The sequence below is a fragment of the Equus caballus genome, chromosome 19 (genome assembly GCF_041296265.1).
Source record: "Equus caballus isolate H_3958 breed thoroughbred chromosome 19, TB-T2T, whole genome shotgun sequence".
In the NCBI taxonomy this organism is placed as follows: Eukaryota; Metazoa; Chordata; class Mammalia; order Perissodactyla; family Equidae; genus Equus; species Equus caballus.
Window position 1 is genome coordinate 4,134,890 of NC_091702.1, and position 18,459 is coordinate 4,153,348.

Below are 18,459 nucleotides of genomic sequence, written 5' to 3' on the forward strand. Positions count from 1 at the left end.
GGGTAGATAAGACATATCAATGTGATAACGTCAGCTCTCTTGTTTTATTAATGAAGTGCTAAAATAATGTAATAGCTAACATTTATTAATTTTTTACTTTCTAAGCACCTTACACAAATATATATACATTTTATTTTCACAGAGAGTCACATAATGGGTAATATTTCCTTCCCCATTTTGAGGAAGATGAGTGGGAGACATAATAACTTGCACAAGATCGGAGATAAGTGACAGACCTAGATTTGAATCAAAAACTGACATAAGAGCCATGGTTTTAAACTATTACACAAGAGCTACAGAAGCAAAGGGAGATGTCAGCCTGTGGTTAGTGTGGTCCCAGGTTTTTAATAGGTGGTAACCAATTTAAGTTACCACGAAAATAATTTAAGCGATGATGAAAAAGTTTGATGATGAAATCAACACGATTAACAAAGAATGGCATATATAACAAAGTATCTGACGTGTCCCATTTTCATTACCATTATAAATTCTCATTCAGTTACTTTTTTAAAAAATGGGACAGCAGAAAGCAAAGAAGGGGAATCTAGCTAGGAATGTTGGGAATGTTCAAACTTCTTCTAATAGTTCAGTTTCTACTATTACTACAGAAACAATCTTCAAGTTAAAAAAAGACACCAAAATAAACAACTCATAAAGAATCTTACTTCCTTTTCTTTTTGAAGTCCTTGTGTTTCCTGTTTAAGGCTGTCCATAACTTCCTTTAGTTTTTCTTCTTCTTTCTCTTTGTCCTTCTCAAGGGCATTGCTTCTAGCTGTCGATTCAGTTATGATATTCTCACTCTTGGCAGGTACACTTTTAAATTCTTCAACCTAAGATTATAAAACAACCTTACCGGACAATGTACCTTTAGGCTATCCAATACCATCAATATTTGACTTACTTAAAAGCATTTCTCGGGGTCTTCGCAGCTTTCTTCGTAATCAGATTTGAACTAGGTGGCTTTAGTAAGTACTTTCTTAACCATTCACTGCAATTTCTAGAGTCTCTCAGTCTAATTCTATGATGTGTTGATACCTTAAGTAAACAAAATTCTCCCTGGCCGGGCATTAGGTCTTTATTCCTTCTGGTTCTAAGTTCAGCCTACAATGATCTTTCTTTACCTGTTAATACGCTCTGACTATACAGAATTTCCTAATTCCACATAATCTTATAAACTACCCATCATGGTATATTACAACTTACCACAAATTACCTTTATGCCCTCCAGCTTCCCTCAAATTCTAAGATCTTTCATGACTTTACCCTTCCAGAGTCACGATGTAGGCTAACATTTTATTCCATTAATACCTTCTGGTAACAATCACTTATCTACATTTGATGCCTAAAGGCTAATACCTCCAATAACAGTAACATTTGGCTTGGCCTGTCCAATTTAGGGGTTACTCTCAAATCCATGTTATTTTGTTTATTCTAATTATCTAGTACCAGAGAAGTTCAACACTTCCTGAAATACTGTTCCTAAAACATTGATTCACATAAGGTTTGTTACCATACTGAGGAGAAAGTATTTTGTAAACAAATGATTTGGAAAATGCTCATAAGGTAAAGCAGAGCCTGTATTATAATTACCATGTAATTATAGGGTACAAAGCTTTTCTGGGGGGAGGTGATTTAGGTGTCATATCTACTGATATCTGATAGACCTAGGAATATAGTTTGAAAGGTCCCAAGTTAATTAGAGTCTCGCTTCTAGCAAATTAGACATTCTAGTCCAAATTTTATCTTTTTTAAACCTCAGAATAGCTATCAATCTCTTGCTGTAAATTATGAGCTTCCTCTTCCCTCGTTTTTAAGGAGGAACTCCTGCTCCGATATGTTTAACTTGATTTTTGTAGGAGGCAGGTAATGTTTTTACAAGTCTATAATACATAACCAAAATATCTTTTTAAACCACTACCCTAGGAGAAAAGAAAATTTTATCACCAAGGTTGAATTAATTATTTAGTAAATGTTTTCCCAACGTGTATCATAGTAACATAAACTAAAACTCAAAGTCAATGGATGCAAGACGTCCCTGTGGAAAAAAATCAGGTTCGGAGACAAACTCTAACACTAACACTCAGAATCCCAACTCATCATCTTAGGTAATAATGGGCAAGAAAATCCATGAAAAATAATGAAAACTGGATCTGATATTCAGACATGATATTTTAAGAATTTTTTCCCTCAAACCTACCTTTTCTTTATCTTTTTGAAGTTGTTTCTCCAGTTTTTTGGCTTTACTTGTAGCATGTTTTAATTTTTCTCTAACTTGAACATCTTCCAAATCTAGTTGTGTAAATTTTTCTTTGTTCTCTTCAATAAATTTTGTAATTTTATTCAGTTTCCTAGCAAAGCAAGAAAACTTATCAGTCACTATTTTAGATATTCACGTATTTTAAAGCCATATTACATACCCTGTCTGAGACACTTCTGTGAATGTGACCAACCTCTTATAAGGTATGATCTTCAAACTACCTATATCAAGCTGATCCTCCACTCACCCCCTATTTGAGGGAACTGTTAAAATGTGCGATTATGAGAGTTATTTCGCCCTTCTAAGCTGGATAAGAAATACTACATTTTCCAGTGACTATAATATCTACATACAGAAAAACTTTACCATAAAAATAAGTAAAACTCATTTTAAAGAAAAAGAAACTGCATAGGTAAGATATTGGTGTCACTGAATATTGACACAAAGAAAGGTCATAATGAAAATGTAAAAAAATCTATCTATTCTAACCCCAATTCTACATCAATTAGATCTGTGGATTGTTTATTCCTGACAAGTAACCTCCTCGGGTCAAATTCCTATTTCTGCTGTGACGTTTCGTGTTACTGTGTTCTGCCACTAGGGGGTAGCATCTTCCATTATTTTAAGACTTCAGTGGTGGGCACTCACTCTGTACCAATGATGAACTGGATGCAGGGCAATTAAATTTTTTGCTTGCAAAAGAAAACCATTTTATATGCTGGCAAATGTATGACACCCATGTGTGCTGGCAGTAAGTTTATGTATAGACAAACATACAGGTAATAAAATTAACTGAATCTAAATACTTTTAGTACTTTCCAAAAGAGTATTACTTCTCTATGTCTTTTACAGCTTTATTCTTAGCTTTCATTTCATTTGACAGTATATTGCTTTTCTCATTAATTTCTTTGGTATCTTCATGAATCTTTTCCTTTTGAGTTTCCATTTCAGCAATTCGTTTCTGCAGATCATAACTAGAGGGAGGAAAGAAAAGGGATTGGAGATCCTAAAATTCTACTTCTAAAATTATACAACTATTTTAGTAAAATCAGCTGTTTCTAAAGCATTCTTAACTGTAGTCAGTTTACAATTAATTACGTAGGGTTATTGAGAAGGCAAAAACCCTAACCCACGGTCAAGGCTAGAATTAGGAACAAAATAGGTTCCATATTAACAAAATTAGATTTGCTATTACATACGTTAAAAAGAACGTATATGTAAACTATTAAGTACAGTAACAAATACTTGTGAACCCACCTCCCAACTTAAAGTAGGATACTTGAAAGTCAACTTCAATACTATGGCAAAAAACCCTAATTCAATGAATTCAACACTTAAAACAAATTTTAGAATTTTTTTCACCTCAGTCTTTACATTTCTCTAATATAGGAAAAGAGAATGGCTTTGATAATGTCAGAAACGAATACAAAAATTGATAAACTAAGGTACTTACATGTAATATTGACAAACATGATTCTTTTTTCTAAATATATCATTTTCCAAGGTAAGAAATTCAATGGCTATGTTTTTCTCTCCTTCTAAGGCGTCCTTTTCCTTTTCCACCATCTTAACTCTGTTTAACTACAAAAATTAAGCGTATCGATTGTTCAAATACACATCTTATGTACAATCTGAATTTAAAATATGCCAGACAAAAACATATAAACTATACTAATAAAACAATGCTCACCTTAAATGTCAATAAGAAAAATATAAAATTAAATCTAAAACAGTGAACATTTGTCAGTAATAATTATGATCTATTATAACAAATATTTGACTAAGTAAAATTTGTTAATCATTAAAATATTCTGATTTACAACAAAAGTCTACAGAAGATTCACCTTCTCTCCTCTGTGTTCATTTAATATTTCAACTCTCCGACATAAGACTTTAATAGGTTCATTTAGCCGTCCACAACCAATTATATCTTCTAAATATTCAAGCATACCCTCATCGTGTTCCGTCTGGCCTTTTGGTTTCATCATAGCGATTTGTTCAACTTCACCCTTTAAAAAAATCATATTTCACACTCATTGTGTATGTTTAGCTACATCAATCTTAAGTGAGAATCAGGAACAGTCAATTAACAAACTCAATAGTAATGAATAACTAAATAATGTAAATCAGAAGTTTAAAGAGTTTAAATAAGATACAAATAAAAATGTTCTCTCCACTGATATTCTTCTTAGAGTTTTAATTTTACTTAAGGGAGTAAGAAATGTATATTTATGCTTCCTTACATAAACTCTTATAAAATTATAATATACACCCACATATACATACAGAGCCAAAGGAAGATTCCTCACCTAGAATGTTCAACGTAACAAATTCAATAAATGAATACTCAATGCAAATAAAACTATTAACTTTTTATTAACTATCCTATTAAGCAAAATTCAGTAAGGTATTCATGTAATCTACAATTCAATTATTGTGGCAACATTATCAACCGTTTATAATATAATTAGAGCTCCTGTTCTAAAACAAAGAATTTTCAAAAAGACTCTTCATGGTTAAACTGAGTAGGAGTCCTGTTCCAAGGTGGTTAGTATTACTAAACTTTATCTTTAAACCTGGTGTCATGAATTCCTCGACAAGTGCTGCATTTCATAAGGATGTCTCAAACAATGTTCCAACTTTCTAAAAACAAGATCATTAAATGGAAAAGGAAATTGCCTATTTCTCATGGTAATAGTGGAAGAAATCCAACTGACTGACACTAAAGGTCCTGGTACATGACACTGGAAAACTTTTGTTTGCAATCATCCATATTACAACTTTGAACTGCCAATTAAAATCTTAGATTAACATTATATGTATTTACGCAATTTATTCACAAAGAGAAAAGAAGAAAAAATCCACAATCAGTAACCTTCCAGGCTGACTGCCAGGCAGCCATTTAGTTTGATGCAGCAAGCTTTGTGTGAACATGCTCAGGCAAAACGCTGCTACTTTACTTCACGGAAGCAGCTGGTTTGCACACCACACCGTCACAACAGAAGAAAAGGAACAGGCAAGTAGGAAAAACACACCCTTTCATTTCAGCAAAATAGCAAAGATTAAAAAAAAAGAAAAAATTGCACATTATAAAGAGCATATTACTCTTTCTCAATTTAAATATTTAAAATATTTCTTTATGAACAAACCTTATAAATTTGGAGTAAAATTTGCTAATGACAAAATGTCATACCTACCAAAAAGGCTCAACATAATTATAAAAAGGAAAAAATTTAAAGATAAAACAAGATAGGATACAACAGCTCATTTTTAATCCACATATCGAAAGGCATAATTTTTAATAGTTTTATACATTATCATCACTTTTCTGTACTCTGACAACACAACAGCACATGATTATCAAAAACAAACTGAAACGGTATCTAAATAGCCTGTCATTTTCTCTGTAACCTTTAGTATGGATAAATTAGTATTCTGACTAAATTAGTGTTTAAAATATGTAGATATTTACTTATATAAAGCATTTTGTTTTGCTTTCAATTATCAGTTCTTTCTAAATGTGTGTAGCAACGGTTTAAGTTTTAGACAGGATCTAAGCCTGAAACGACGCCCAAAGCTTTGGATTACAACAGGACAAACTCTAGCCAGTGAAGAAGCCAAGAGTCTTATTCAAAGTTTCTATCTAGGCAGGGTTTATCCACCAAGGACACTACTGACATTTTGGGCTGGATATTAGGGAGCTCTGCTGGGCATAAGATTTTAATAGCATCTCTAATCTCTACCCACTAGATGTCCCCTTCCCCCAGCTATAACAACTCAAACTGTCTCCAAACAATGCTAAATGTCCTGGGAGTGGGGTTGCAAAATTACCCCCAAGTGAGAACCACTAATCTAAAGGTTGTTTACATCTTGTGGGTTAGTGTTTACAATCCAAATAACATAAAATACAGTGCCCCGACACTTGATGTTCTAATACACTACCTAGTTCAATTTGAATATCTGAAAACCTATTTTAAGATAAACAAAAACTATGCCAAGAGAACTTACATATCTGAATCAAATGGTCATAAGGTACTATTTTTGGATAACCAAAAGGTGGGATTCACTGTAACAGTTTACACTGATAAAAATATTCATAAAGGCACGACACTTTTCCTGTCCAAATTACTTACTGAAGAGGTGGAATACCGCTATTAGGAGACTGCCTAGCTTTGGGTAAAGCATAATGGTTGCCTGTTTTTGGTTACTTGTTCCTTCCTCCTCAATTCAAATGAAGGATACACAGCTATGATTTCTTTTCACTCTAACAAGGTTGCCTAGTTGAAAATAAGAATGTTAAAGACAAGGACAGTTATGAATCAAAATAAGCTCCACCTCAAATCTCATATAACACTCGGATTTAGACTGTTACCTTATACGGCCTTCCTTTTGTTTGTTTTAAACCAGTTATTATCAGACTAGCACTACTGACTCAACTGGCTATGAGAACACTTAGGCATCTCCTTGACTATCAGGATTGCTGGGGTACTCCATTGACAACCTGGGACCTTTCCTGTGACTGTTCCTTGATGTCCCTTGCCAGCCTACTATTTGCTTTCTTCCTTCTTTTTTCATTTTGTGCCATTTCATACATAATCCGTGGATCGACAGTCTGTGCCTAGAGGACCACTTATTTTTCAGAAAACTTACGCATTCCATGTGAAATTTCTTACAGTTTTTAATTTAGGGCAATAAGCTCAATAAATTTCAGAAACAATTTTAAAGCATCAATCTGAATTTAAAGTCACCCTTCCATATCAAGGCTCCAAATCCCATACGGTGGTAGTATGATGACACACAAAAAAAGTTTCAAGTTGCTATAATGCTAGCATCTGAAACTTGCAAAGTTTTATAGGCCTCCACACTGTTATCTCTAGTTTAAGTATACGAAACAACTACAGTATTTTTTTCAGTTATTTACTACAGACTTCCTATATTTTAAATTTGGTCATACTATATCAGAGACATTAAGCAACTGTGGAAAATATCAACTATGGTTTTTAAGAGTAACATAAAAAAAATACCTCAAGAGAATATTTATAACACCAAGGGCTTAAATCTTAACTTACTGAAGTGGGCGGCCAACCAGGATATTGTGATTCAGTTATACCATTCTTTGATAATCTAATTTATAGGAATACAGCTTGAAAATCTAAGAGAAATGAATAGGTATGATGTTCTCTACTCTCTTTCAAATGGAATCCAAATTTTAGCAAGCATGAACTGTAGGAAACTCAAGTACATAGGTATAATAAAACTTTTTTCCCAAATAAGGCCCAAAAGATTTTTAAGATAAATATGGGTGTTTGCACCAAAATTAAATGGCTTAGAATTACTGGGCTTTGAATTTTTATTTTACCTTGATAATTTTTCTATTTTTCCATTTTTCACTGCCCTGGAAATTATTGTTGTTTATCTTCTAGGATATTCTAATTTGCTCTTTGTGAGCTACCAGAGGCCAAGAAACCAAATGACCAATAAAGGTTAGTATCTAAAGTAAGTACATAAACAGAAAGGATAATGCTTTAGCGACTGGACTGTGTGGTATTTATTCTGGCTACTAAGGGGCAGCTTCCTGTTTTCTTTCATAGTTGAGGCTGTTGAACAAGACACTTTTGCATAACTGAGGTATTATTGATAAAGCTAAAAATTTCTTTTGATATAGCACAGACTTATTTCTACACGCTAAAAGACTAGAACCCAAATACTTTGGATGCCATGCCAGGCTTAGGAGAAGTATACTGGAAAGAAAAAGGAAGAGATGAATAGGTAAACAACTCAGACTAAGGCTAATCCAATCTCCACATAACTCAACACTAAGAAAAAATCTTAGTTCTTGTTTTAAATTTTCACTTAGATTTTGTAATATGAAGACAGAAAGCATATGAAGTTGAAAACTTTGACAAAACTAAAATTGTATTAATAGTTGTAGCTTTTTAGGAGTTTATAAAAACACTTGTGAGTAGCAACAGTAATGCAACTTTGAACTATAAAGAAAATTAAGGTTATCATTCTTCCAACCTTGAATGGAGCACATGCACCAAAACCAATTAATTTACAAGTCACAGTTACCATGAAATGCTATACAGAGCTATTAAAACTCTACCTATGTGCACCAATAGTCATTGCAATAGGACAAAGGCTCCCAAATAAGGTATATATAAACGGGGAAATGTAGAAAGATGGAAAGTACAGTGGACAATTTAATCTAACACTTTTTGAAGACATGCATAATTGCCTCTAAGGACAAGAAACAGGGTTTAGCTATCTTTGTATCATTTACAGCACCCTAGCATAGTGCCTCATTAGGTACATTTGAACGGTTAACCAATAAAATTTTAAATGAAATAAAATACTAGAAATGCCTACCTGAAGAAACTGCTAAACCGATATAAACACTAAAAAACTTACTCTACGGACTTCAAAAATTTACTGTTTTAATCTTAAAAATAAATTTTACTTTAATTAGATTACTTAAGCTGTTAATCACTACCACTGGCCAGTCTATACATTTTATTCCAAGTAATCACTTATGTCTTAGATGGTTACATTATGATGTTTCCATGTTCCCAGCTTTGCAAACCAGTTAGTTTTTAAGATAAGAGTTATTTGATGGGTGAGAAGGTAATAAAAACTGTATTCTTACTCACCTTCAAATGTTTTAAAACTCTAGTGCAGGAGTCTAAGATTTTGATAAGGAACTAAATAAAAATCCATACAAACCACTGCCACTTTCCCTCAAACTTTTAAACAGGGTGTCATTAGTTCTACCTAGTCCTATTTCTGTTTCTTCTTCCTAACAGGTAAGGTCCTAAGGTTCTTATCTGTAAATTATCAGTAAATTTAATCAAATGGAATTGAATCTGTTAACTTGAAAGTTTACCTTCGTATTAAAAATGTTTCAAACAATTTAAGTGTTAAGATGACATAAAAAGGTTGAGATTATTATGAGGAAAAATGGCTTAAGCATCCTAGGTACTTCAGAAGCACATGTTTAATATAAAGTCGACAATTTAAAAATTATTCTTATTTACTTCTTTGGAAAGTTGTTATTTATTTAGCTTCCTTTATTACTGAATTATAAAAATTTAGTATTATAGAAGGACATAACTTGTTATCCATAATTAATCAAACCCCAGAATATGAAAGTCATAAAAGTTAAATTAAAAAAAACTCCAAAACACACAAAGCTTTAATTCGACATTTATGTAAATATAAATCTTGTTTAGAAATATATCTGCAGCTAACTTCCCAGCATTCATTTTTAAATGAGTTTGGCTTATATAAGCATCACAAATACTGTGCTTGATAACAAAGGATATTAATATAAGTTATTCTAGAATGATATTGATTTACTTTGTACACATACTATGTCTATGTCTAAAAGTAATACTTTCTTTATAAAGAACAGTTGAAAAAATAAAGACTATAATGGAAATAGGGACTAACATTTTATAAGTTTGTTCCTGGGAACACTCAGTCACCCTAAGGAAACTTTTGTTATCCAATCAAAATCCCCAACTTAGTTTAAAATCAGCAGCACAAGACAGTAAAAAATATTAGCAGCTATTTCTACATCACAATATAGTTTTGCTTTTATTATTATGTTCTTGGTGATTTTGGATAGGAAATGGGAAAAGAAGAAAGCCTCAAATCAAAAAGGAATTTTAATATGTCTGACAAAGCCATGGTTTGGACTAAAAACCTTTTTGAAAATAAGATACAGAGAAGATAAGGATTTTTCTTATCAAGCAACACTGGTAGAATACAACTTCATTCAAATAAAGAATGTATGGTTTCTAATAAAAATCAACTTAATACCAGGTACTTAATTTTATACCCCTTTAAAAATACTAAGAATTGTGAAGTTTTCATTCATACTTAAGAATGAAATAGAGTTACTTTCTGATCTTCCAGTAGTAGTCGAAGTAGGCCATTCTAACCAAAATGAAAACCAGCTTGAGTAAGCTTTTAGTTAACCACTCTAAGCATTAAAACAAGATTAAATTAGTTAGGTGCTCAGGTAAATTTGTCCAACATCAAACATACAGAATTTTTTTGCTACATAATATTAGCAGAGATAATAACAGAAGTAAAGGAAAAATACTAATAAAAGATAATGAATTTCATTTAAAATGTTATCTTAAAGGGAAATACAAACATCATAAATAGTTGCTGTATCCCTGCCACGCTAAAGCAGCACAATAATATTGGTGTTTAATATTTATTTCACTACGCCAATATTTACGTGCTGCTAGAGCGGAACAAGTATGTCAGTCCATCCAAACATAAAATGATCATCTCATGACGAAATTATAGTTTTGAATGAATTTCCTTAAATTTCTAGAGCAGCAAATAATGATTCGCATCTTGACTGTAGTATGTAAACCATGATGTGCTGCTACAGTACTTTAAGGCCTCAAAAATACAAAATTCCTCCAACAGGGGAAACCTCCCTAAACTTTATTGAAAAAAAGCAACAATAAGAGATCTTCTGAAGTCTTTAATAAACTTACCTGTAAGATTAAAAATCTATTGTGGTCCAAGTCAATTCCATGGCTTCGAAGAAGATTTCCAACATCCTTAAATGTCTTTTTCTTCCCACTTATGTGATAGACTGAAGTATTATCTCTGTAGGCCGTTCTGGATACATAGAAGTTACTGTCAGGAATGACTTCATAATCATCCCCTTCCTGTTTTGAGGAAAAACAAAACCAGAAAACAACTGTTGGTATTAAGTCGTAGGTCTGCTCCAAATTTCACTCACTTCATATTGAAACTAATTCTATAGTCTAAAAACTTCAATTGAACATGCATATAAACTGGCAAACCTCAGAAGTACCTTCTTAACAAAGAATAGATACTTTTCTAAGTTGTTTGATCCCTTTCCTCATAGACGACAAAACTAAAAAGCCAAACCAAACAAATAAAAAAACCCCTAAAACAGAACAAAACACTCCACCTCCAAATAAGCCTAAAAATATATTAGACTGGGAAAGAGTTGATGAAGGGGGACAAGAATTTGACCATATCCAAAACAAACTCACCCAAATTAAACCATGTTGACACAATAAATTACCAGTCCATTTATAAAAGCTGCAAGAGATGATTCAAGGAACAAGGAAGGTAATAATGGGCTGATATGCCCCCCTTCCCTCCGATAAAGAGTATGCCATTAATTGAAGGTAAAAAAATGGCAAATTAATTGACAAATACATTCCCCCATTTTTCAAATCAAACAGGTTTTTAAAAAATGAAGTGCAAATCTACTTTAATATTAAAACTCGCCTTCCCTTAAAAGCTATGTCATTTTGAAATCATGACTTTTAAAATTTACAGGAATAAAATTAATAGGTAATGGAATCAAATCTGATTTACTAGCAATCTATTTTCCAACCCAAAATGGACAACAAAACACTAAGAAACAAAATTAAAATAGATGCCACTGTGTATTTAATTGAAGTCTTTTATATTAAAAAAAAAAACTTTAAAAACAAAATCTAGAAGCCAAGTCACACCCCTGTTTCATTATGTTGTTAGTTTTCTATATTTTTAGGTTCCAGCCAGTCATTTCTGAACCATGAATTTCCAAGTTAATTATTAAACAGAAGAGGAAAAAACCTAATACCAACAGAATGGTGTAAATAATCTAAACAGACATTTTACCTATAATCGTCTCTTGTAGAAAACAAGCGTTAGCCTGACCCTTCCCCTTTTTTAAAAAATGTAGCTCAAACTGAAGCAAAGCTCTTTCATACCAGATACACGCAACTACTAACAACGTTAAGTTTAATGTGAACTGAAATAATGTAGTAAAATTAGTCAACGGTTACATTTTTAAGTTTAGGTAATTTATTTGAAAGCAATAAAAATCTAACTTTAAAACAAACCCAAAATTTACAGTAATGGATGCCTACTTAGTACTTAGGATACCAAAACTACTCAATGTTTTATTCCAAAAAGGTAAGCACTACTATGAGCTACTTATAATTCATTTCCCTGGCTAAAAATTTTAATATTTTAAGTTTAACAGTGGTCACCACCACGCCTCAGAAAGAAAATATGGTCACGGAGGTAATGAAATCAGTATCTGTTCTGCTTTAACCATATACTAATATTTGAAAGCCAATTTAAGCCAAAAATAATAAAACGTTCAATGTATTGAAATCCTTTGTGTTCCTTACTTGAAATTACAAATAACTAGTCCAAGTCCCTTACCTTATCAATTATCTTTTGAAAATGAACTTCTACAGTACAACTCTGAATATCCTTGTGTTCATCAGAATTGTGTATTAGCACTGAGAGTTTTTTAGATCTTATTTTTTGCGCCCGATAGCCAAACACAAAAAGCATAGAATCAATAACATTGGATTTCCCACTGCCATTTGGTCCAATAATACAGGAAAAGCGCTGCATAAAAACAACAGAAAAAAAATTAAAGTTAAAAAAGTCATACTAATACTACTGATTTTATTTTAATCTGCTCGATTTTTTTAACTTGCAGCAAAACTGCAATATTTAAGTTTTCATTGCTAGAGGAACACAACTTAAGCTTTCTTACATCATGTTCTCCTCGATCACAAGCTTCAACACCTTAAACAAGACTATATTCTAACCCAGACTTTCTACAAAATTCATTCTAACAGAGAAAATACGCCCTTCAAACAAAAAGCTCACCAATTTTGTTCAGCAAAGAACACTTCACAGCATAAAGAGGTACCAAAGATAACCAGATAAAAGCTAAATTCAGTTGTCGAAAGCATAGATAACATGCCGTGTGTGTGTGTGTGTGTGTGTGTGTAGATTAGGATAAATACAATAGTCACAAAACTGGAACATCTTATAAAGACGCATTACCTTATAGTAGTCATTTCAAATGGTCAAATACCTTATGAAAAGGGCCCAGAATTTTTTCCCCAGCATAGGATTTGAAGTTCTGGTTTACAATATGAGTTATCATAAGCCGAGGAGCTCCAGCTTCATTGGTCATTGCTGGAGGCGGGGGAGGAGGGATGCTATTCAGAATCTCTTCTAAACTTCTATTATCAGCCTCCTCACTTGGAGTCTCTAAGTCAGGCAAAGGGAAAAAGCCTGCCATTAGTGCAATCAGTTCGGAGGACTACTGCCTGCTAACCTCTGGAGAGACGTTATTTAGGAACTTAGGAATCTCTAGTTCCCACTTACATTTAGTATCATCCTAAACTCACTGAGGATAAGAATCTTTCCGCTAGGTTTTACAAAAAAAGAAATTCTTCAAAGAAATGCCACCACTCACAAAATTCTATAGATATGTACCTCTCAGGAATCAAAACACCGCCTCATAAAGCGTCTCCGGGAAAACCACCACCTGACGCCCCGCTCCCGCCTAAACAGGAGGTTGAATCCAACTCTCTCCGTGTCTTTGAGCACCGGGAGCCCGAACTTGGGACACTCACGAGCGCCAGCGACGCGGTCACAGGAGTTTCATAAAGTCATCCAACTCCTGGACTCACAAAAGCTACGTAGTTTCGAGTAAATTATCTTTGTAAACGCAGTTCAGAGCACGGAGGTGAGGTCAGGTCGCGCCGCGCCACCTCCCGTGACGGACAAGGCCACACACTCACCCGCCAAGCCGCTCACTCGCGCCCGTCCCCTCCAGCACCGCCGCCGCGACGCCGGCCCTCTCTGAAAACGGCCGAGTCGCCTCCCCGGGCTGCTCCCCGGGCCGCCGCGCGCCCTTCCGACGCCGGCCCCGTTCCCCGGTCCCAGCCCCCGTCCCCCGGTCGCCGCCGCGCCCTGTCCCCGTCTCCCGGTCCCAGCCCCCGTCTCCCGGTCGCCGCCGCGCCCTGTCCCCGTCCCCCGGTCCCGGCCGCGTCCTGTCCCCGTTCCCCGGTCCCGGCCGCGTCCTGTCCCAGTCCCCCGGTCCCAGCCCCCGTCCCCCGGTCGCCGCCGCGCCCTGTCCCCGTCCCCCGGTCCCAGTCCCCATCCCCCGGTCGCCGCCGCGCCCTGTCCCCGTCCCCCAGTCCCAGCCCCCGTCCCCCGGTCACTCACCTGCGGCCTCCGGGGCCGGGCTGGCGGCGCGGCCGGGGCTGTCCGGGGCCTGCGGCGGCCCTTCCTCTCTGCGCCGGGCGGTGGACGGCTGGCTGCCTCTACGGGGCATGGCGGCTAGGGCCGAGGGAAGGCCGGGAGAGTCAGCGGGGCGGCCCGCGAGCCCCGCGCCGGCACGGGTCGGGACCGCTCCGGCCCTCCCGCTCCGTAACGCCCCCTCAGCCCACGGCAGAGGTGTCTGCGGACGTCCCGGCGCCCTTCTCGGCGCGGGAGAACCGCTCGTCCGCTCCCCTCCACGCGCGGCGGGTCCGGCCCTCGGGCCGGGAGAAGCCCGCGGGTGAACCAGCTACAAGGGGCAGCAGGAAGGGTTCGGACCCGCGACGGGGACCGGGCAACGCCCTGGCCCCGGAGCCCGCGGGCCGAGCGCCCCGGCCCCACGACGCCCAGCCGGGCGCGGGCGCGGGGGAGGGGGACGGCGGAGCGCGCCGGCCGCAGCCTCGGCTCCCCAGGGCCGCGGGCGGGCGCGGGCGGGCGCAGCGGGAGAGCCCGGCCCGGGAAGGCAGGGCTTTACCTGTGGAGGGTCCACCCAGACCAGGGCCGGGGCCGGCTGCACTACCCCGCTCGCCTGCCGGTGCTTCGGCTCCGGGTCCTTCACTCGAAAATGGCGCCTAAAATACAAACTCGAACGGAAATTCGTTACAAATGCGCGCAGTGCCTTCTGGGAACCACTAATTTGAAAAAAATGCGGCGATTATCACCGCCATCTTCTCGTCGCTCACGCGCAGGCGCGAGCAGGCGACAGGACCCAGGCGGCAGGACACGTTCCTACTAAGGGAAGAAGCAGAGCGAAACAATGTTTTCCTGATGGCTTACGGCAACACCGCTCGTATTTAAAAAATTAAACAAAGACAAACAACCTGGCGAGTTCTGAAAAAGAGGGAGAAAAAGGGGTTCCGCCCACAGCTGGAGGCGGGGCTCAGTCGTCCAATAACGGCCCTTAAGGAGAGGGCGGGCTCGCTGCGGGCGGAGTCTCGGGCCCGCTCGGGTGACGCGCGGCGGGGAAGTATCGCGGGAAGACTGAGTGAGCGCAGCTCTTGGGAGTCGCTATGGTGACGGAGGTCGGGAGGCTTCTTGGCAACTGGTCCCAGCTCTGCGAGAGCAGTCGCCGCCACTTTCCCGGGCCTTAGGGTCAATCTCTTCAACTGCAACGGGGTGAGGAAAGGGTTTGGAAGTTGTGGCCATCACTGGATCCCACTTTCCTCCTTAGAGGGTATGTGCGGCGCGGAGCGTCTGTTATTTTCCGTCTCCTTGGGGGCAGTGGGTCTCTGGACGGAGCTTTTGGGATGCTAACGGGGAAGCCCTGAGTATGGAGGGAGTGGTGGGACAGCAAGGAGAAGAGAAGACCTACATTGGTGAATGATCGTGTAGTCCACATGTGAATAGCAAAATGATGATTTCGACTTACGGGTGTTAGGTCGTTAGTGTCACTAGTGAAAAGGGGGTTTCGGGTTTTTAAAATCATTTGACTAAAAAACTCCGTAATGGAAGAAACGATTTGCCGACGTCATCTGGTTATCTTTATGAGAAAATTATCGATCAGCAAATGTTTCTTAAGTAGCTTTTGTGTACGTTACACTGTACAAGGCGTAATCAGGATTATTAAGCAAGTATTCCTGTTCCCAGAGAGCTTTGTTTTGTTAGTAGGTTTTTAACCCGGAGTTTGTGGATCTGGTGGTAGTTGATTGGGCGTCTGAGGAGTTCATAACCCCCCGAAATTATATATAAAATTCTGTGTGTTTGTGTATTTTTTTGGGGAGTTAGTTTTCCCAGAACTTTGATCAGATTCTGCTCCGGCGTCCTGATCCCCCACAATGTTAACTCTTTGATTTGACTACCTTCGGTTAAGTATTTATTTAGCTGCTCTTCTGTACTTGAGAACTAGGAGCCTCTTTTTTTCCTTAACTTTTGTGTACTTAGATCCTGGCACACTAAAGCACCAATGTATCTGCTTTACTAATGAATTACGTTGTCATTCTAAGTAAGCATTATGATTCTTGTCCTGAGGCAAGACTTGCCCAAGAGGCAAGTCCGGTCCTGGGATTCTCAGAAGGAGTGTGAAGGACACTCCCAGCAGGTCTGAGATTTTGGTGAGGTTGGGAAGTGTGTGGCTTGAACCGATATTATAATATACCTTTATATTTGAAGTTGAAAAAAAAGTTATTGTTTTCATAAGACAAATTACAGACAGTAAAGCTCAACGAGAAAAATTCTTTGGCATACCAAGAAAATGTAGCGATTCTTTTTGAGAGCTTCTGGAATCTATTGGATTGGCAGAGTTTGTAAAACTCTACAAAACCTGAGTTGGAGAGATACTAACCGTGAAAAAACCAAGTCTAGACCATATTGAGTGGTGTCTATGGGGGAGAGAGCACAATATAGCAGAAAGATGTAACAGATAACAGAATCCGAAATCCCATCATTTTTTAGCTACATGCTTGAACAACTTACTCAATTTATCAATCTCTCTGAGTATTTACTATAAAACCAGCATATAATACCTACCTCATAAGATTGTTTATGATTGTTCGTCTAGCACACATGCTATAAACATTTGATATTGCTGTGTTTATGACATTGCCCTTATTAGGGTATGTGCTAAGGATGAATAATGGGATGTGAAGTTAGAAGGAGGTTGACATATGAAGGGTCTTGAAAGCCAGGTCAAGGATGTTAGATATGATATGGAGGAAACACCTGTTAGAAAAAATTTGAACTAAGGAATGACTTGGTAAAAAACAAAAATTAACAATGGTTATGTGGGTTGTGTTAAAGGGGAAAGAGACTGAGATCAGGCATGACTTATTTAGATTATTACTGTACAGTCGTCCACGTGGAAGGTGAGAAGTGCCTACACAGTAGAATGGAAAAATTCTAGATACATTTCGGGGGAAAAATGTATAGCTTTTGTAGATTTTAACGGTTATCTAAACCCTTAAAGTTAGTCAGATACTGTTTTTTGTTTATAAATCCCTGAATTAGTGATGAGGGGATAGAAAGAAAGATGTCATAGATAAATCCTCATTTACTGTCTTTGATGATTGCTGTAAATAATGGTAGATCTTAATGACTGATGAGAAAGAAATGTAATTTCAATAAATCAATAAAGTGACCTATGGCTTTAGATTTAGTTGAACCTAACCATGCTCCACTCAGAACAAATATTTTCAAACAGGTTCAAACTAGGTTGTATAACGTAGAAAAGACATTCGTAACAAACAGCTACAGAGTAAACTTAAATCTAGGGTGAAAAGAGGACGCTCAGTAAGTGAAGAAGTGATTTGAGAAGAGCTTAGGGTCACAAGAAATACTCCATTGAGCCCTGCTAATACTTTCGATACTTCTCATGAAATTAGCAATTTAATTATAAAAAGAGGCTGATCCAATTGGAATGGTCTAGCTTACAGTCATTTTGGAAAGTGTAACCAAGTCTCATCTTTCTGGTTCAAAATCATCTACTAACAACCATCATCTATACTTTCAGGCAGTCTGAGAAGAGAACTTTCACATTTTACATTTTAAAAGTAAAACTTAACCCCACAGGAAGAAATAAGTTCAAAGAGAAAAACTGGAATTAGAATTAAAATCCACATTTTCAATTCTTTAAGTGCATGGTTAAGTTTTGTTATTACAGCAATAACATGTGTTTTGTCTGTCTAATGTAGTTATAGCATTTCATTAAGTCTGAAATTAGATTTGTGGGTAAATGTTTAAAAATATTAATCAAGTTTGTAATTAGTTGTAAATATTTGGATTAATTAGATATTAACTAATAAATCAAAATAAGCAAGTAAACATGAATTTATGTAAGTAATCTATAAATACTTAGAGAATATTGTTCAAGATTAATAATTTGGATATAGACCCAGACAGATAGTAGTGAATATTTCTCTTGATAATATAAGCCCCCTAGTTGTTGAAACTCTCATCTGTCTTACTACAGAAAAAGTAGGAAATGAAGAAGTGGAATAGTTTTGGGGGAAAGATTGTTTTGAAAGATGAGTTTGTTTTTATTCGTGTAGGTTGGGATTAGGAAAGGTGTACCCAATGGGCAGTAGAAGTAGAGAACAGGATGAGAGAAAATAGGGTCAGGACAGAAGATAGGCTGAGACAGTGTT

General features: G+C 37.2%; 2 protein-coding genes and 2 non-coding genes across 28 annotated transcripts in view; 1 reads left to right on the top strand and 3 right to left on the bottom strand.

Annotated features, from left to right (window-relative positions):
• SMC4 (structural maintenance of chromosomes 4) overlaps nt 1-15,072 on the bottom strand; it is a 36,083-nt gene extending 21,011 nt beyond the window's left edge. Inside the window, exons 1-10 of the mRNA XM_023623209.2 lie at nt 14,856-15,072; nt 14,288-14,401; nt 13,146-13,324; nt 12,476-12,667; nt 10,774-10,950; nt 4,102-4,266; nt 3,711-3,838; nt 3,091-3,231; nt 2,198-2,348; nt 666-830 (exon numbers count right to left, since the gene is read on the bottom strand). Of these exons, the coding sequence (XP_023478977.1) occupies nt 666-830; nt 2,198-2,348; nt 3,091-3,231; nt 3,711-3,838; nt 4,102-4,266; nt 10,774-10,950; nt 12,476-12,667; nt 13,146-13,324; nt 14,288-14,396 (1,407 nt within the window). The 5' untranslated portion in view covers nt 14,397-14,401; nt 14,856-15,072. The remainder of the gene's footprint in view (nt 1-665; nt 831-2,197; nt 2,349-3,090; nt 3,232-3,710; nt 3,839-4,101; nt 4,267-10,773; nt 10,951-12,475; nt 12,668-13,145; nt 13,325-14,287; nt 14,402-14,855) is intronic.
• MIR16-1 (microRNA mir-16-1) lies at nt 10,443-10,523 on the bottom strand. Its single transcript, NR_032837.1, has one exon. It is a non-coding gene; the product is annotated as a microRNA mir-16-1 (primary transcript).
• Nucleotides 10,601-10,664, bottom strand: MIR15B (microRNA mir-15b). Its single transcript, NR_032836.1, has one exon. It is a non-coding gene; the product is annotated as a microRNA mir-15b (primary transcript).
• IFT80 (intraflagellar transport 80) overlaps nt 15,051-18,459 on the top strand; it is a 139,727-nt gene continuing 136,318 nt past the window's right edge. For 12 of the 25 annotated variants that reach the window (XM_070243024.1, XM_070243025.1, XM_023623213.2 and 9 more), the window contains exon 1: nt 15,320-15,554. The gene's annotated coding sequence lies outside the window, so the exon portion shown is untranslated. Of the gene's footprint in view, nt 15,555-18,459 lie in introns of all 25 variants that reach the window. The other 13 variants (XM_070243029.1, XM_070243031.1, XM_023623211.2 and 10 more) reach the window with 9 other exon arrangements.